Raw genomic sequence first — 15,561 nt, forward strand, 5'->3', positions numbered from 1 at the left:
CCCATCCAGCTCCAACCCCTGCCACGGGCAGGGACCCCTTCCACTAGAGCAGCTTGCTCCAAGCCCCTGTGTCCAACCTGGCCTTGAACACTGCCAGGGATGGGGCAGCCACAGCTTCTCTGGGCACCCTGTGCCAGCGCCTCAGCACCCTCACAGGGAAGAGCTCCCTTACACTCAACCTGAACTTCCCCTGTTTCAGTTTGAGCCCATCACCCCTTGTCCTACCACTACAGTCCCGGATGAAGAGTCCCTCTCCAGCACGTTTAAGACACCTAAAGGGCAGCTGCAAAAAGCCAGACTTCATCCTGGGCTTTCCAAAGACACTTTGAGGGGTTCGGGGTGGAAAATGGGGAATTCTCCATCCTCAGAGGGGCAGAAGAAGCCGCAGCTGATTCGGCCCTGCAGGGTCTGCCAGGTCCTTCTGCCAACACATCTGTGACACTCTCCTCCCTGCACCACGTTTTCCTTGGCCGGAGAGAACAGATCCATTCATTTCATGTCTCTGCTGGTTCCACTTCCCAGATCTCATCAGAGAGCCTTGGTTGCGGAGCTGCCGCCGCGGTGCCCAAATCCAAACACTAAATACAGCAGGAAAAAAGAACGTTTTTGATAATTACGTTCTGTAGGACGGTGGGGTCTGTAATTGAGGGTGAAATTACATCCACGGTACATTTCAGAACTGAAAATAGCATAATAAATTAGCTCAGCTTTTTCCTGGTTGACTCAGCTAATCCTTCAGACGCCAACAGACAGATCTGATTGTATCGCCTCTCCTTAGGCTCAGTTAATACGAAGGCCAAGTCGTGGCAGCTGCAGAAGATATATACAGAGCTGCTGCCTGCAATATATAACCTGCCCTTGTTTCTGGATGCATCACAGCTCGGCAGCAGAGCTGAACAGAGGTCGCTCCTGCTCCTGTTTTGATTTATGAATATGGATCGTGTTGGTTAAGCCATTAGGAGCGGTGATGAAGCAATTCAGCGTACATCCTGAGCTGCAGCTTGCCTTATTGGAAGCCCCGCTCTGCAGAACATTCTCTGCGCCTTCCCCCTGCAACGCTGTTCATGCAGGGAAGATTATATTAAGGCTTTGTCTGTAATGCTGTAATTCCACCTTGAGCCCTCTCAGATGTGAAACAACCCAGCCGCAGGCAAGGAAAGGGTTGCGAAAGGAGATTTGCACCCATGCAGGGTGGGAGAAGCCAAGATCCCACCCAAAGGGCTTAAAGAAAAGCATTAAATCAGCTCAGACCCCTGCCCTGGCTGTTTGTGGTGCTGCCCCAACGCTTCCCATCCATCCCAAGGGGTTCAGGGGTGCCCTGGGGTAGCTGGGGTGGGAGGACCCATCCCACTCTGTTCCATGGGCAGCGTTCCCATGGGAGCAGCCCTTCCATACCCCCTGGGAGCAAAGCACACGAGAGCATAGTTACCATCATGGCCATGTCCTGCTGAGAGGCCGAGCATTGTTCCCCAGGGAAGCCGAAACCGGTTCTATCCCTCTTCTACGGCCTTTATTCCCAGGTCAGCACGTTCCAGCCCCATTCCACAGAGCTTTGTACCAATGTGGAGTAAAGAAACAGGCTGTGCCCGGCAGGCCCCACTGTGCAATTAGAGAAAACAAAGAGGGAGAGGGGAATTGTGTGCATGGGGGGGCCGGGGTACGGCCCCTGCTGCCTGGTTCCCAGCTGCCTGCCTGCTCTCGGCCCTATTTTTCCTCATTGCTGCCCTTATCTGCTTGTTTTGGACAGGAGGAGGCTCCCCCCCCGGCTGGTGATTGCCTCCAGCTGCCCTTGTGTCAGGCACCGTGCAGTAGAAGGCCAATTTGGCACCTTCTCCCTAACAAACCATCACGAGCCAAGATGTGGTCGTGGATGAATCAAACGCGTTATCCATGTGGGAGCCTTTGGGAAGGGTCCCAGCGGGGGCAGGCTTCTCCTCTCTGCAGCAAGCAAGATGCTCAGAAAGGGGCACACATCATCTCCTCTTCTTCCTAGAGTGGCAGAAAATCACATTTTCACATTATTTACCTGAGCATCTCACAGATCTCCTAAATGGAGCGGATCCATCCAGCATCATTTGCCAGCCATACCCCTCCTCGTTTGTTTTTAATTAGCAGCAACATGCAGGGGGCTGAGCCAGGCAGCCCTAGCACTGCTGATGCAGTGACAGATAACAGGAGCTTGCCTTCTTCCAGCTGGGATTAAGGGATATCAGGCATTTGGCTGCAAATCACCCTCCTAATATGCTGGGAGCAAGGGTGGGATAAATGCAGTGGAGCAGGTAACAAGGTCAGTGCCAGAAGGACACTTGCTCTAGGCCTCAGGTATTACAGTAATGAGGGTTGAGGGACACAGGATCAAACGGAGCTCCATGAGAAGAGCAGCGACTGCAGGCACCGGGGTGAGCTGTGAGACCTGCCCTAGTCCGTGACTAATTTGGGTTCCTGGAGGTGAGGAAAGGGATGAGAAGGTGAGAAAAGCCCCAGGGAGAAGCGAGCCACAGAGAAGAGCATTTGCAAGAGAGGTGAGACCTGAGGGCTGACAGGGAGAGAACTCACACACAGATTTAAAGCAGCTGCATCCTCAATGGCTGCTTTTGAACACAAAACCTTCGCAGTGGCTGAGGTGGGTTTGGCAAGCGACAGACTGAATGTGCTGATGAGAACCGGCTCACCTGGAACGCATGGGGAAGGGTGCATTGGTGGGTGAGCAGGAGAGATGCTCCAGCCTGGCCCCACAGCAGCCCATGGGCCCCAATGGGAGACCCAGCCACGATAGGAACATCGTTGTTGTCACTCTGGCTCCATACAACCTGGGCCCTGCTCGCACTGGGGGTTGTTCCAGCAGCCTGGACTGATGGTCAGTGGGACAGAGCAGGCAGCAGGGAAGTAAGCACATCAAACAAGCCACTTATTGAACAAACCAGAGAGAGACAACGGCTGGTGGCCACAGACTCCCACCACTCTCCCTTGCCCTTCGCACCAGCATTCTGGTTCATCCCATGCTGCGTTCCCAGAGAGGTCAGTGCCTCCTTAACCAGCTCAGCACTTCCCACTGGGTGTTGGTGGGAGAAAGCATCATCCCCATATCCCCCTGGACCAGGCATCCTCCAGGCACGGAGGTTGGTAAAGCCGAGGTCCACAAGTCCCCCATGGGGCAAAAGTGGAGACCAGTGGCAGAGCACCCTGAGGGTGCTGGGTCCCCCGTGTCGTGCTGGGTCCCTGTGGGTGCCCCCAGTGTCCCCATCGGGGGTTACGGATGCTCTGGGGGTCCCCGGTCCCCTCGGTGCCCGGTCCCGGGTGCGCTGTCCCGAGCGTGCCCGTGCCCAGTCTCTGGGCTCCCCCTGGCGGCCGCGGAGCAGCATAGGCCAGCATGGCTGCAGCGCTTCCTGGAGCCAGGAGGTTGGGATGGGGACCCTGGATTCAAGGGGGGGGGGGGGGGTGATTCCCAAAGTGGGGTTCAATGGGGGCGATGTGACATTAAATCCTGGTCCCAAAAGCGCAGGACAGAACCTCGGTGATCCAGGAGCTGGCAGTGAGAGACAGAACCTCGGTGATCCAGGAGCTGGCAGTGAGAGAGCCAGAGGGTGACAGCTCCAGGGAACAGCAGAAATAGCTCAGGAGTCTTTAATTAGCCACGTAGAGCTTGGTACTAATTAACCTTTTGCACTGGGAAGAGGAGGAAAAAACAAAGCACTGCTGGGAAGCGGGGTGAGCAAAACACACTGCAAATTGCTCATCATCCTCAATGTCTGTGCAGCAGGGAGAGAGGCAAAGAGGAGAGGGCACACCCTGGTTTGGACAGCCAGACATTTCTCCACATGATTTGGAAAGTGGGAATCAGCAGTGCTTGGAGCACAGAGTGAAGTGGGTAAAGTTCCTCCCTCTGCCCCTGGTCCCTGGACTCAGCATGGACTCACAGCCCCCGAGAGTGATGGCGTGGATCTGTCCCCTCCATCCCCTCCTGCAGAAGGGAAGGCAGATGCTGCTCCCTTCTCACAGGAAGGAAAGGCCTCAGAGTAAACCAAATGGCTGACAAGCACAGAACAGTGAGAAATTCAACCCTCCCAAGTGGCACTGAACGAAAGCCTTTGTTCCAGCCCATTCCCTAGGGAGCAGGGAGACCAGGCAGGCAGTGTGCAAGACAGGGTTTCACACAGCTCAAGGGTGCTGATGCTCTGGATAAGCTTACACAACATCTGGACCAAACACAGCTTGGCTTGCCAGGCCAGTTGGCATGAGAATACAGCCCAGCCCAGCAGTGCTCATCTGAAAAGAGCCAAAAATAAAACCAGCATTGAGCAGAAAGGCAGAAGGATTGCATTGAGCGGGAATGGCAAAATTGATGCCACTTCCACACCCCATCCTTACCCCAGCGTAAGGTCTCCAGCTGCTGCCAGCAGTTGGACTCACAGGGAACGGGTTTTCAGCCACACGCTTGCAGCACTGAGAATGAACACCTACCTTCCTTCCTTCCTGAGTGGAACCAACAGGCTCTGTGTTAAGGCACCGAAGCCTTGCTTTAGAAACAAGCCAAGTAGCAAGAAGCAGCATCGCCACAAATGGCAGTGGTGGCCTCTTTGGCACAGAAGAGACACAGACCTAAGAGGGGATGAAGATCCAGCTGCAAACACCGCCCCAAACCACCGTGGGATGTGCCTATTCACAGCAATCATCTGCCCAAAGAGGGAAAAATCTACCCTTGCATGGCCATAGTTTCTAAGCTAACAACTATGAGACAACCTCCTGCCTGTTGCACAGCTAAAAGCCCATAACTGCCCCTGACACTGAGGACTTCACCCCTAGCAGATGGAAAAAGCAGTTCATCCATCATCGAGCTGGGAGGAACAACCCACCTGCTGAGGAACAGCTCATCCAGATCATGGATATCTCCTTACCCCTTGGCGAGGGGCTGCAGCAAAGGAGGTCTAATGAGGCTTAGCCCCACTCCTCTCCAGGAGGTGTTAGGCTGCCCAGCACTGAACCTTCACATCTCCAAGTTTCCTTGGAAGGAGAGGGGAGGCTGCAAGCCAGCATTCGGGAGGTGCATGTGGTTGGTGTTCAGAAACGCTGCCACTTGAGAAACTACATTTGTGCTCCTCGAAGGCCAAACATATGGTTGGAGTTACTGCGTGTTACACTATTCTCCCTTGCTAAGGCTTGAACGACTGCGTGATTATATATAGAACACTTCACATAAAGGAGTGGGGTCAGATGTGCCTTTAGCACCAGAAAATTAACTCGTGGCATTAGGGGAAAGCGGCGGTGGTAACAAAAACAAACAGGGGGGAAAGGAGGTCACACGTTCATTGCAAACTGCGCTTGAGGAGCTCTAAGTGTGTGCTCTGGCCTTGACTAACTGCCAGCACCAAGGCAGAGCCGTTTCCAGATTAAAAATTCATGTGTAAACTTTGGTAGTTTAATGCCCCACGGCCAAGGTTTGTTCTTAAAAATAGTAATAACCCGCCAAGAAACTTACTGGCAGAGCTGGGCTGCAACGCTCGAAGCACAACATCTGCTCCAGTAAAGACAGGCTCAGGCCATTCGCACAGAGCTGGGGACTCCACCGTGCACCCTGGCACAAGATGAGCAGCTCCTTGGTGGCGGCTGAACTTACACCACAAAGTCTCCCATTTCAACACAGCCACTATTTTGGAAAAGCAATGAAAGCAGTTCAGATCTGAGGTGGGTGTGAATTTGAAGGGGTGTGTGGGAAACATGAACAAAGGAGTAAGGAATACAGACAGGTTAGCCAGATTCCATAAAGAAGGGGGCTTACACCATCACACTGTCTCCCCCTCATGTTAGTTTTGTGTCAACTGATCTATTTCAGACCAAACCAAAGGAAGAATGAAGAAAGACCCCCTAAATTCAGGACTACCATGTGCTTCCATGCTTCCTTTTGGAAAGAGAAAGCTACGGCTTGGAGGGCAGAAAGACTTGGTCAAGGCTCAGGTCGTTAGTTCTGCCAGCCTCAGCATCTGCTGTTGGAAGGAGCCAGGTACTACAGGCACTCCTGGGTAGATGCAGGGGGAACAAACATAAATAGGACAAGGGAAGCTGGATTTTGCAGCATGAGGTGTGGGGGTGAGTGCCTCGCATCTTCAGGAAATCAGTTCAACTGCTCATCAATTATCCAAACGAGGGAAAATTAATTCTTACGACGTGGTGGAAGACAGACTGCTGCACGTCAGGAGGCTGGAACTCATCGCCCACTTTCCTTTGGAACAACAGAGGAAGAAGAAGCAAACAGAAGTAAGTTCACAAAACTTTGCTTTTTATTATTTGAAACTGGAAAAGGCTCCTTGGGTAACAATGATCAGGTGTAAAAGTAACACACGCGTTTTGCTCAGCTTTCTGATAGCTGGGATGAAGTAGGCAAAGTGTTGCAAAGTCACATCTAGCTTTTATCCAGCCTGTTCCTCTCAAAACCCAGGACAAGCAAAACAACTCAGACAGGTGAGCTGTTTAAACTACAGTTACCATGTTCCACAGGGGTATCCGTGACATGAAACCACGGTGTTTGATGTCAAACAGCCTTTCCGAAAGAAAAGCTCACCTTTTTCCTCTGCACTATGCTCTACATGGAACATGGATCTGATGTTTTACCTTCATTTTTAAGAAGTATAGAGAGTTACATATACACAAAGCCTACAGTAGATGCCCAGATTAATCCACTGGTGTAACCTTGAAGTAGTGAGTGCAAAACACACATGGAAACAGAGATGTAGGATTATTAATCAATCAAAAAAAGTGCAGATTGCTTTAATTAAGCTAATGAACACAGTTGATCTGAGTGCTTTTTCCCCCAAAATTAAAAATACTGCAATCCAAACAAAGAACAGAATCATAATTCAGCACGCACACACACAAAAAAGGTCAGTGGCACTCACAGTTTGGTAACTTATCTTCCACTCCACCTCCTGATCACACCTCTCAAATCTTTCACTGTCCAACTGGTAAGTTACGCTGTGTGCTTGGCCTGCAGTGAAGGCCAGCACATAATCCTTTGGCAGCTGAATGCAACAGAAAATTATTGGCCACGTGAGCAACCAGCTACAAGACAGAGTTAATATATTATCATTTCCTAAACTAGCAAGTTGAGATTATACAACCCAGCTCCACACAACACCCAACACCCCCATTAAGTTCCACTAGTTTAAAATGAATAGGAAGCAGTAAAAAGTCACCCTTGTTTAAAAGTAAACATTGAGCCAGCTGCATTTTGTTTTTTTCCTGGTAGCTTACAACTCCAAGAACACCTTCCAACCTGAATTGGCTATATCCCCATTACAAGTTTCCTACCTCACTGCCATCCAACCTCTGCTGTCCCATTCCAGAGCAGCCATGGCAGTACTGCACTGTTCACTGTTAGCAGGAAGCTGACAGCCAAAGTTACAAGTAACTCCATCCTCTTTCCTTCTCCTCAGTAAAACAAAAAGCCTGATGAGTCCACGTGGACTGCAGTGAGTCTCCTAAAACCCCAACACCCGATCACAGCACTTTTATAGCTATGAAGTCAGGTCCAAGGCAAACAAACAGGCGGGATGAGGATCTTTGATACTTTTGTTTTCCAGCTGGCCAAACCCATGGGTTTTGACAACTCCAAAAGCACGCTCTAGGAGCACAACACAGCCCAAGAACGTAAGCCAGTCACTTGCATATTGTTTCTCAGCTAGAATTAAACCTAAGGTCTTGCTGTGGCAACTAGGGCAATGCTGCTCTGCAACCTAATTGCTAGCGTTTTAGTCCAAAAGGCTTCTGCCAAGAGTATTCCTACCCCTGACAAGTTGTTTTCCATCTTCCCCAGCACTTCCCACCCATCTGGGATCAAGAAATAAAGCAAACTATCCCCAAGGTTTTTCTACAGAGAGGAACAGGACAAGGACACATCAGCACCAGAAATTTATCACCATCTGCAAGGCACCACCACACATTATCCCTGTCAACAGCTCACAGAATTATCACAGCAAGCTGGACAAGTAGGGAACAAACAGGGGATGCAAGGAGGTGGTGGAGCCCGTACCAAACATGAACAAGTACAAAAGTACAGGTCAGGTTGGACAGAGTCTTGGGTGACATGGTCTAGTGTGTAGTGTCCCTGCCCACGGCAGGGGGTTGGAACTGGATGGTCTTAAGGTCCTTTCCAACCCTAATTCTATGATTCTATGAAAACACTGTGCTGCTAGCACTGCTTCCACAGGCACCACAAGGGAAGGCAGGACCAGGGCTGCAGCCACATCCCCCTTGGCTGATGCACAGATCCAAACCGCCTGCTGCCACATCTGGCTGCACTCCTCTTCATTCCCCTCTTCCCAAAACTTTCAGAGCTGCTACTTATCTGAAGGGGGCCTACAAGGATGCTAGGGGGGGACTCTTCATCAGGGACTGTAGCAACAAGGCAAGGGGGAATGGGTTTAGGCTGAAACAGGGGAAGTTCAGGTTAGATATAAGAGAGAAGTTCTTCACTGTGAGGGTGCTGAGGCACTGGCACAGGTTGCTCAAAGAAGTGGTAAATGCTCCATCCCTGGCAGTGCTCAAGGCCAGGTTGGATGAGGCTTGGAGCAACTTGGTCTAGTGGAAGGCATCCCTGCCTATGGCAGGGGTTCAAACTGGATGATCTTAAGGTCCTTTTCAACCCAATCCATTCTATGATTCTATTCTGCTTTTCTCTGGAAACACTGATGTAGTCATGCACAAAGGAACCAGCAAAGGCACAAGAGCACCCAGAGCATTGATGCCAATCTCTCCAGATTCACCCTCTCAATAGCTTTCTTCTCCCTAAGTCACATCAGAGGAAATTTTCTTCCGATATGCCACAAAAGCCTGCCAGGCTTTGAGGAGCAGAAGGTGATAAGAGAAGGTAGAGGAGGAGTATTAATACAAAATTTGCTACTTTCACTGCCTTTGCTCTAGACAGAATAAAGCCACAGGGTATCAGCAGTTTTGCTTTAATCAGGACTAGCACACTGACATTTTGAGGCCAACCAGGTATGCTATAAATAAAAAGATGCTACTACAGGGGCAAAGCTGAGCTATGAGAAGTTCCTGCAAGAGGCAATCAGTTCTCTGCAAAGCCCTTTTCTCCAGCCACCCAAGCAGGTCCCACCTTCAAAAAGGAGACCCTTACCACTGCCACTACAAAGGTTTGGAAGGGACAAGCTACAAGCAGAACAACTGTCTTAGTCTGGAGAACAGTAGATGCACAGCCTGTGCCAACAGCCAACCAACAGGTCCTCATCCAAGTGACAAAGCAGACCCGTATCCAGCACTGAGCAAAACACCAACTGCTACCATAGGTTTGCAATCCCCAATAGACTCCTGGTATCAAGGGGACTTTAAGCTGCAGGTAACAACTACTAAAAACATCCTGTGATACATCAGTGGAGCATACCTACACCACCTTTACACTCCACTAACCCACCACAGCAGGTTACAGTGAGGAGAGTAGGTACAAAAGCAGTGTCTGTTCTTAGGAAACATTGAGGCAGGTCTCAGGCCAAGTGCTCACAGTGCATTCAATGCAGTCTGGATTTTCACTCTTACTTTAAAAAACAAAAACCATTAAATCAGTTACATAAAACTTCAGGATTTTTATCTCTTTTGGGTGAGCAGGGACATCGAGGGAAGGAGGAATCCACAATGCAAATCTGAAGCTGAAGCAGAGCTGATTTTGGGAACAAGCAATTTAAACAGCTGCCCAAGGGGACCTCTCTCATCCCTTGAGGCTGCTAGGCAGAACACAAAGCAGTCAATGTACTGGCTGCACCAGCCTAACAGCGAGCTCCAAGACAAAGTGGCCACCAGATGCCAGACTCCTAATGTCTTTAGGTATCCCAGAAATCTGCTTTCATCGAGCTGGAAACCTGTGTCTGCAAGATTAAGCATTAAGGTTATGCTTAAGAAGAGTTGTTCTTCTGCACACAGCTCAGAACCTGGCTCAGCAAAACGCTGAGCTGCCCAATTTTTGCTTCAGCTCACCTTCCTGCCCATGCACCAAGGCTCAGAGAACTGCCACCCTTCCTCTCTCACAGCCTTACGTGTTGGGGTCAGGTCCAAGTCAGCTCTACCCTCTGCTGATGACAACAGGAACACCTCTAACAGGCTGCTCAGAAATAACCTGTTTTTTATAGCTTGTTCACTAGAATGGTAATCGCACTTCACATCCTCACCTCTAACACTGAGGCAGGTTTTCCACTACCGACAAAGCAGTAGGAAACAAAGGAACAAGTGCCCCAAATCAACCTTCAAATTCCCAGAGGTTTGTAAAACTATATTCAAGGAGACAGGAATTAATCCTGTGAGTGACGTGACCTTCTGCTCCAAGTCTCTGCTGGAGACTCGGTTCTCACACAGCTTGAGTGAACATTCAAGAGCCAGAAATGGCTAAAAGCCCTTGTGAGAGCAAGAATAAAAGCTGCTCGCAGTGAAACCAGGCTGTGACTGAAACTTCTCCACAGAAGGGGTCTGAATTTTCCCTTCCTGGCCCAGGGGCTGAAGAAGCACAGCATCGATGGGTGGGACAAGGCAGAGCAGACACCCCTGCATCTTGCTTGTGCAAACCGATGTTGTTACATACCTAATAGAAAACAAGTGTAAGCTAAACTTTTTTGACAGTGATTACAGTTCACCACTGATGAAGGCAGTACAGCGCCAGCAAGGAAAGTGTGTGGCTGTTCTGCTACAGCATGATGCTGACCTGAATCTGACAGATGCAGATAGCAATACTGCCCTTCATCTTGCTGTTATATATCCTAATACATCCATAGCAGGGCTGTTACCTGACCATAATGCCAGTATTGATGCCCAGAATAAGAAGGGATATATCCCGCTTATTCTTGCTGTCTCCAAACATCAGGAAGAGATAGAAGAATTTATTCTACTACAGACATGTACAGACTGTACACATGTAGAGACACATTTACAAACCAAGACCTGAAGAAGATACAAAGGCAGAGTTTTGTTAGACAGAGATCTGTCTGGTAGCAGGAAGAGAATAAATATGGAGCTTATCATCACAGCCAGAGAGCAGCTGCAGCAAAGGATGTATTTTGAATGTAACCAAGACGTTCCTTACTAACAGCTCTTTTCTCTCCACACAAGGGTCCCTATCATCTCTTTCTACACAGGATTAATAACAGGCGCTGATGCAAGTGCTGATGCTTTATAGCACAACTCACAGTCTGTACATTAGCACTGGCCAGAATTTTCCTGAATAGAACAGTCAATACGGAATCTGCTTTGCAGCCTGCAGAGACCTGGAAGGTAGGGTCTCATTTCCAGTGGAGCTCAGGTCTGCCACAGAGAATGCAGGTATCACGGAAACAAACTAAGCCCAAGAGCTTTCTGTTAAAGCAGCAGTCCTCCAGGATGAAACAAGCACAACTAGGAAGGGAATAGAAGGTTCTTAAGAGAAAAGAAGCAGCATCCACCTGACAGCATCAACTGTGAAACATGCCAGAACAAGCCACTGCAATATTAGGAGAATCCCCCAGTGCTCCTTCAGACTTCACAGGGCAACCTGATATGAGAGTGACACCTGAAAGGAGCTACAACAGTACCAGTGACGCATCCCACCTTCTGCTGCCCATCACAGACAGCAGTCATCAGATTGCAGCTAGGCTTATTTCACAGTTGGTTTTCTTTTTTCTTCTTCCTTTACATTTTCAGACCGACTTTAAAGATCTGAGGTTAACTGTTCAGGTACAAAGCCAATCTGAATGCACCAGCATCTGCAATTTACAGTCACTTCCAGCTCCATACCCAGCTGCTGTAAGAAAAATAATCTCCTTCATGCTCAGGGAGACACCCAGACTTGGAGCTCCAGGGACAGCACATCCATCAAGCTCCAGAATCCAGGGCAACACTACACACACTGTCATTTACAGTGGGAATCCTCCCCTTGCTGCCAAGCTGAGGGAAATTCTCAAAGGAAATTCTCAAAGAAAACCACCCACTGCAATGACTAAACCAAGGACTGCAGGTATTACACCAGCCTCTCTTAACAATGCTGCACCCAGAGAAAGGTTTCTGGAGAGGAGGATATGCTTTGTCAATGGTGACATTAAGCAGCCACACAGTTTGCAGCTGGGGACTACACAGCTTTTCAGGACAGTAAAGCCAGTCTCCCAGGGGGACAGATCATCCTACAGTGTAGCAAAGGCTTTAAATGAGTCTCCTCCTTGCAGAAGAGCTCTTTCCACACGAGACTGCTAATGGTCAGAGCAGAGGGCTTGTGTCCATCCTGTCAATTAGATGTTCTTCTGATCCAACTCTGACCTCGAGTTACTTTTGTTCCAATACATTCGTTTTCTGCAATATGAAAGGTCTGTTTCCTCCTCTGCAGGATCCCTTCAGCTATACAAAGCTATGTTACAGACTGGGTAACAAGAACTGCTAGGGAGCAGTGTGGAGTGGCAGGGAGGAAAGGACAGTCATGGATATTTTAACCGGGATGTGTACATTTGGGGTAAAAAGGCTTTATTAAAAGTGCATGCTTTTCTTCAGAGGTACCAAGAGCAAGGAATCCCCATCTAAGCTCTGGCTGGGGGAGTGCAGCAGCCTTTGCAACCCCTAGCCCTGTCCATCACTACCCGTCAAGTAGCCAGTGACTGAATGTTCTTCAGCATTTCATCGAAAGCCTCACGGGAAGGTGCGTCGGCGTTCTGGAAGGCCACCTTGATCCGGCTGTAGAGACTGAAGGACTTGAGGTCCAGCCAGATGAATCCGAAGCGGTCGTCATCGAAGAGCACAAACACACCCGGTGTTCGCTCAGGGCTGGTGAAGCCGTGGCCAGCAATAAGCCCCGTCCCATAATAACTGCAAAGGAGAATAGCAAAAAAAAAGATGTTAGGTAATTATGGATGTTCTCACATTTCATAAGAAAATAAAAAAAAAACAAAAGTACGATCAAGCCATTGTCAAACACACTGCCAGGTGCTACAGAACAGCCAGTTTTATACTCAGCTCCTACCACACAGCTCAAAACACTGTTGATACCATTTTAAGTAAAGAAACTCTTCGCTGCTATTTGGAGGTTGCTGCTTTTGGCTATCCTAACTAGCCCCTGCACACTGAGGCTGGTTTTTTCCTGTAATTCATCCCAATAATCCATCTGAGATTTACTCCTGCAACTCAAGGATCAACCAAAGCCCAGACAATCCTCACAGAAAAGGCATGTTGAGAGAGTGACCATAAAGGCAAACCTTGTGATAAACCTAGGGGAAGGGAGAGAAAGGATGATCTAAACAACAGGAAAGTCTAACTGGAGCTGGGGAGGAGTAAAGGTCAGCCTAACCTCCAAGCAAGCAGCAGGTGGAGCAGGGTTTTACTCAAACACAACTCGGTTGTGACAGCAGGGATCTTTGGGGATTAACCAGCTATAGGTAGGTTTTTCCATGAGCACAGATGTTTGGCTGAAGGTCACCTGCCTAAGCCTCAGCTTTTGGGCTTTTTTTCCACACTTCATTTAGTATGCTGCTTCACTGACCCCAGGTCTCTTTCAACAAGGCTCTCTGCATACTTGTACTGACTGCTTAGGGTGCTCAGCACCTTCCAGAGCTTGCCTCAAGGTACCAGAGGTCAGGGAAGGGTGGGAGAGAGCACTGTGTTCTGACAGTCAAGGAACAGAAATGACACACACAGGAATGGGAAGCTGCTTGAACAGATCTTCAAATACAGAAACTGGGCAGCTCTGGAAAACAAAACACATACAAAAGAAGGGGAATGGGTGAATTATGGGAGAGGTGCTTGCTTCAGAAGAAACAGGATAAACACCTAGCAGGGCAGTGACAGCACAAAATCTGAGGACAAGAGGCTGGGAGATCCACATCCAGGTAACGGGCAAGCAAATAACAGAACAGATCTCAAAGATACACCCTCCCCTTCTGTTTCAAAAACTGCCTGGCATGACCAGGCTCTAAACCCACCACCCCCCATTACCAAATTCGGCAGGTCCGGGGGTAATCTTCATTCCTCGATATGACTCCTATGGGCAGCACGAAGGGCTGGGAAGCTGGTGCCTTGTCCTGGGTTGACCCCTCCGTTCCTGCTGCGGTGTCTTCCCCCTCGGCACCTTCTCCTCCCAAGGGCTTTGCAGCAGGCTGGGATGGGTCCTCTTCCTCCTGCCGGTGTTCCTGTTCCTGCTCTTCCCGACGCACCTGCTCCTGGACCTCCAGGACAATGCGAGAGAGCTCACTGAAATCACGAAGGTTCTCAATGTCAGCCAGGTGCAGAGGATGCGCCAGGTCAATCTCCACAGTCTGCTGTCCAGCCGGGATGTTGGGATCTCCCTACAGACAGAAAACAACAGCTTGGCTGCAGAGCTCAGACCAGTATTCTCCCCATGTCCACCATCTGACTTCTGCATAGTTCACCCTATTCTACAATCACCAATCTGGCAACAAAATAAAACCCCTCTTGGACCTTGTTTGCTGCTCCCTGAGATGTCAACATCACGTCTGACTTTTGCCTCCCAGAAAGAGAATTTTAAATTAAAAGCTGCAAGTCAGGCTGTACTTGCAAGGGTGAAAGAAAGTCAAAGCTGTAACTGCATTTTGACAGAATCCCTCCCTGCAGAGAGAAAGGAGCTCCCTAGCCTGGCCTTAGTGAAAAGCTGCCAACATTTGGTACCTAATCCTCAGATAGATGGAAGTGATCTCCAGTGACCTGCTACCAGCTGCTCACAGAAAGCAGCTGGAAGGGAAAGGACAGGAAAAGGGAGCCAGGTGGCATCAGGAGAAACTTAGAACAGCATGTTTTAGCTGCTCTGCATGTGTTAAGATTCACCTGATGCATCAATCCCCACAAGCAACAGGATCTGGGGTGACAACAACCTTCCAAAGGCCTCTCCAATGGATCCATAACATTGAGAATACTTTAACAAACATCTGAGAGAAAGACAAATGCACTCACAGTGATTTTAGTCCCCTTTGCTTTCTTCCCATGAAAGCTCAACATGACAATCTCCAGCCCATGGCTCCCATAGGTTCCTTTGAAGAGACCTGGCTTTATAAGGTCATCAGGGCTACTAGGAGGGAGGTAGATGCGTCGGTATGTCAGGCAGTTGCTGTGCAAAAACCAAAATGTTAGAGAGATTAAGACAGAATCCCTCTCTCATGAGGTATGTGTCTGCAGCCAGTTCCTCCAGACAGCTTTGGGATGCTGACAAGAGAGAGGTGGGTTCTGTGTTTTCCACAATACAAACAAGCTCAATAGACTTTGCTTTAGACCTATACAAGCATTCCCCTCCCTTCACTTCTCTCTACCAGTACTCAGCACACCAGAAGGCTCCAGCAGGAAGACCACAGTAAACCTCCTCACTCCTTGGGATTTCCAGAGAACCCAAGAGTGAAGCATACTAAACATTTGCTACAGTGAGGCGGCTGCTACTATCATAGAAGCATATAATGGTTTGTGTTGGAAGGGACCTTAAAGATCATCTAGTTCCAACTACTAGAAGCTGGAAGTGACAGTTTAAAACCCACCACGTTCTCCAGGACTGACTGATTCCTGCCTAGCACACTCCAAAGCACACAGTGCTTACTAATATGGATACTGAGCAGA

General features: G+C 49.3%; 1 protein-coding gene across 3 annotated transcripts in view; it reads right to left on the reverse strand.

Annotated features, from left to right (window-relative positions):
• Positions 1 to 6,253: 6,253 nt before the first annotated feature.
• The window catches only part of FBXO31 (F-box protein 31), a 28,130-nt gene continuing 18,822 nt past the window's right edge, over positions 6,254 to 15,561 (reverse strand). For all 3 annotated transcript variants that reach the window (XM_062618368.1, XM_062618367.1, XM_062618369.1), the window contains 3 exons: positions 14,911 to 15,064; positions 13,939 to 14,288; positions 6,254 to 12,816 (listed from right to left, as the gene is read on the reverse strand). In XM_062618368.1, coding sequence (XP_062474352.1) covers positions 12,594 to 12,816; positions 13,939 to 14,288; positions 14,911 to 15,064 — 727 coding nt within the window. In that variant the 3' untranslated portion in view covers positions 6,254 to 12,593. The remainder of the gene's footprint in view (positions 12,817 to 13,938; positions 14,289 to 14,910; positions 15,065 to 15,561) is intronic.

This window comes from Pezoporus occidentalis, unplaced genomic scaffold (genome assembly GCF_034315485.1).
Source record: "Pezoporus occidentalis ecotype Australia unplaced genomic scaffold, CSIRO_AGI_Poc_V1 ctg20, whole genome shotgun sequence".
Classification (NCBI taxonomy): domain Eukaryota; kingdom Metazoa; phylum Chordata; class Aves; order Psittaciformes; family Psittacidae; genus Pezoporus; species Pezoporus occidentalis.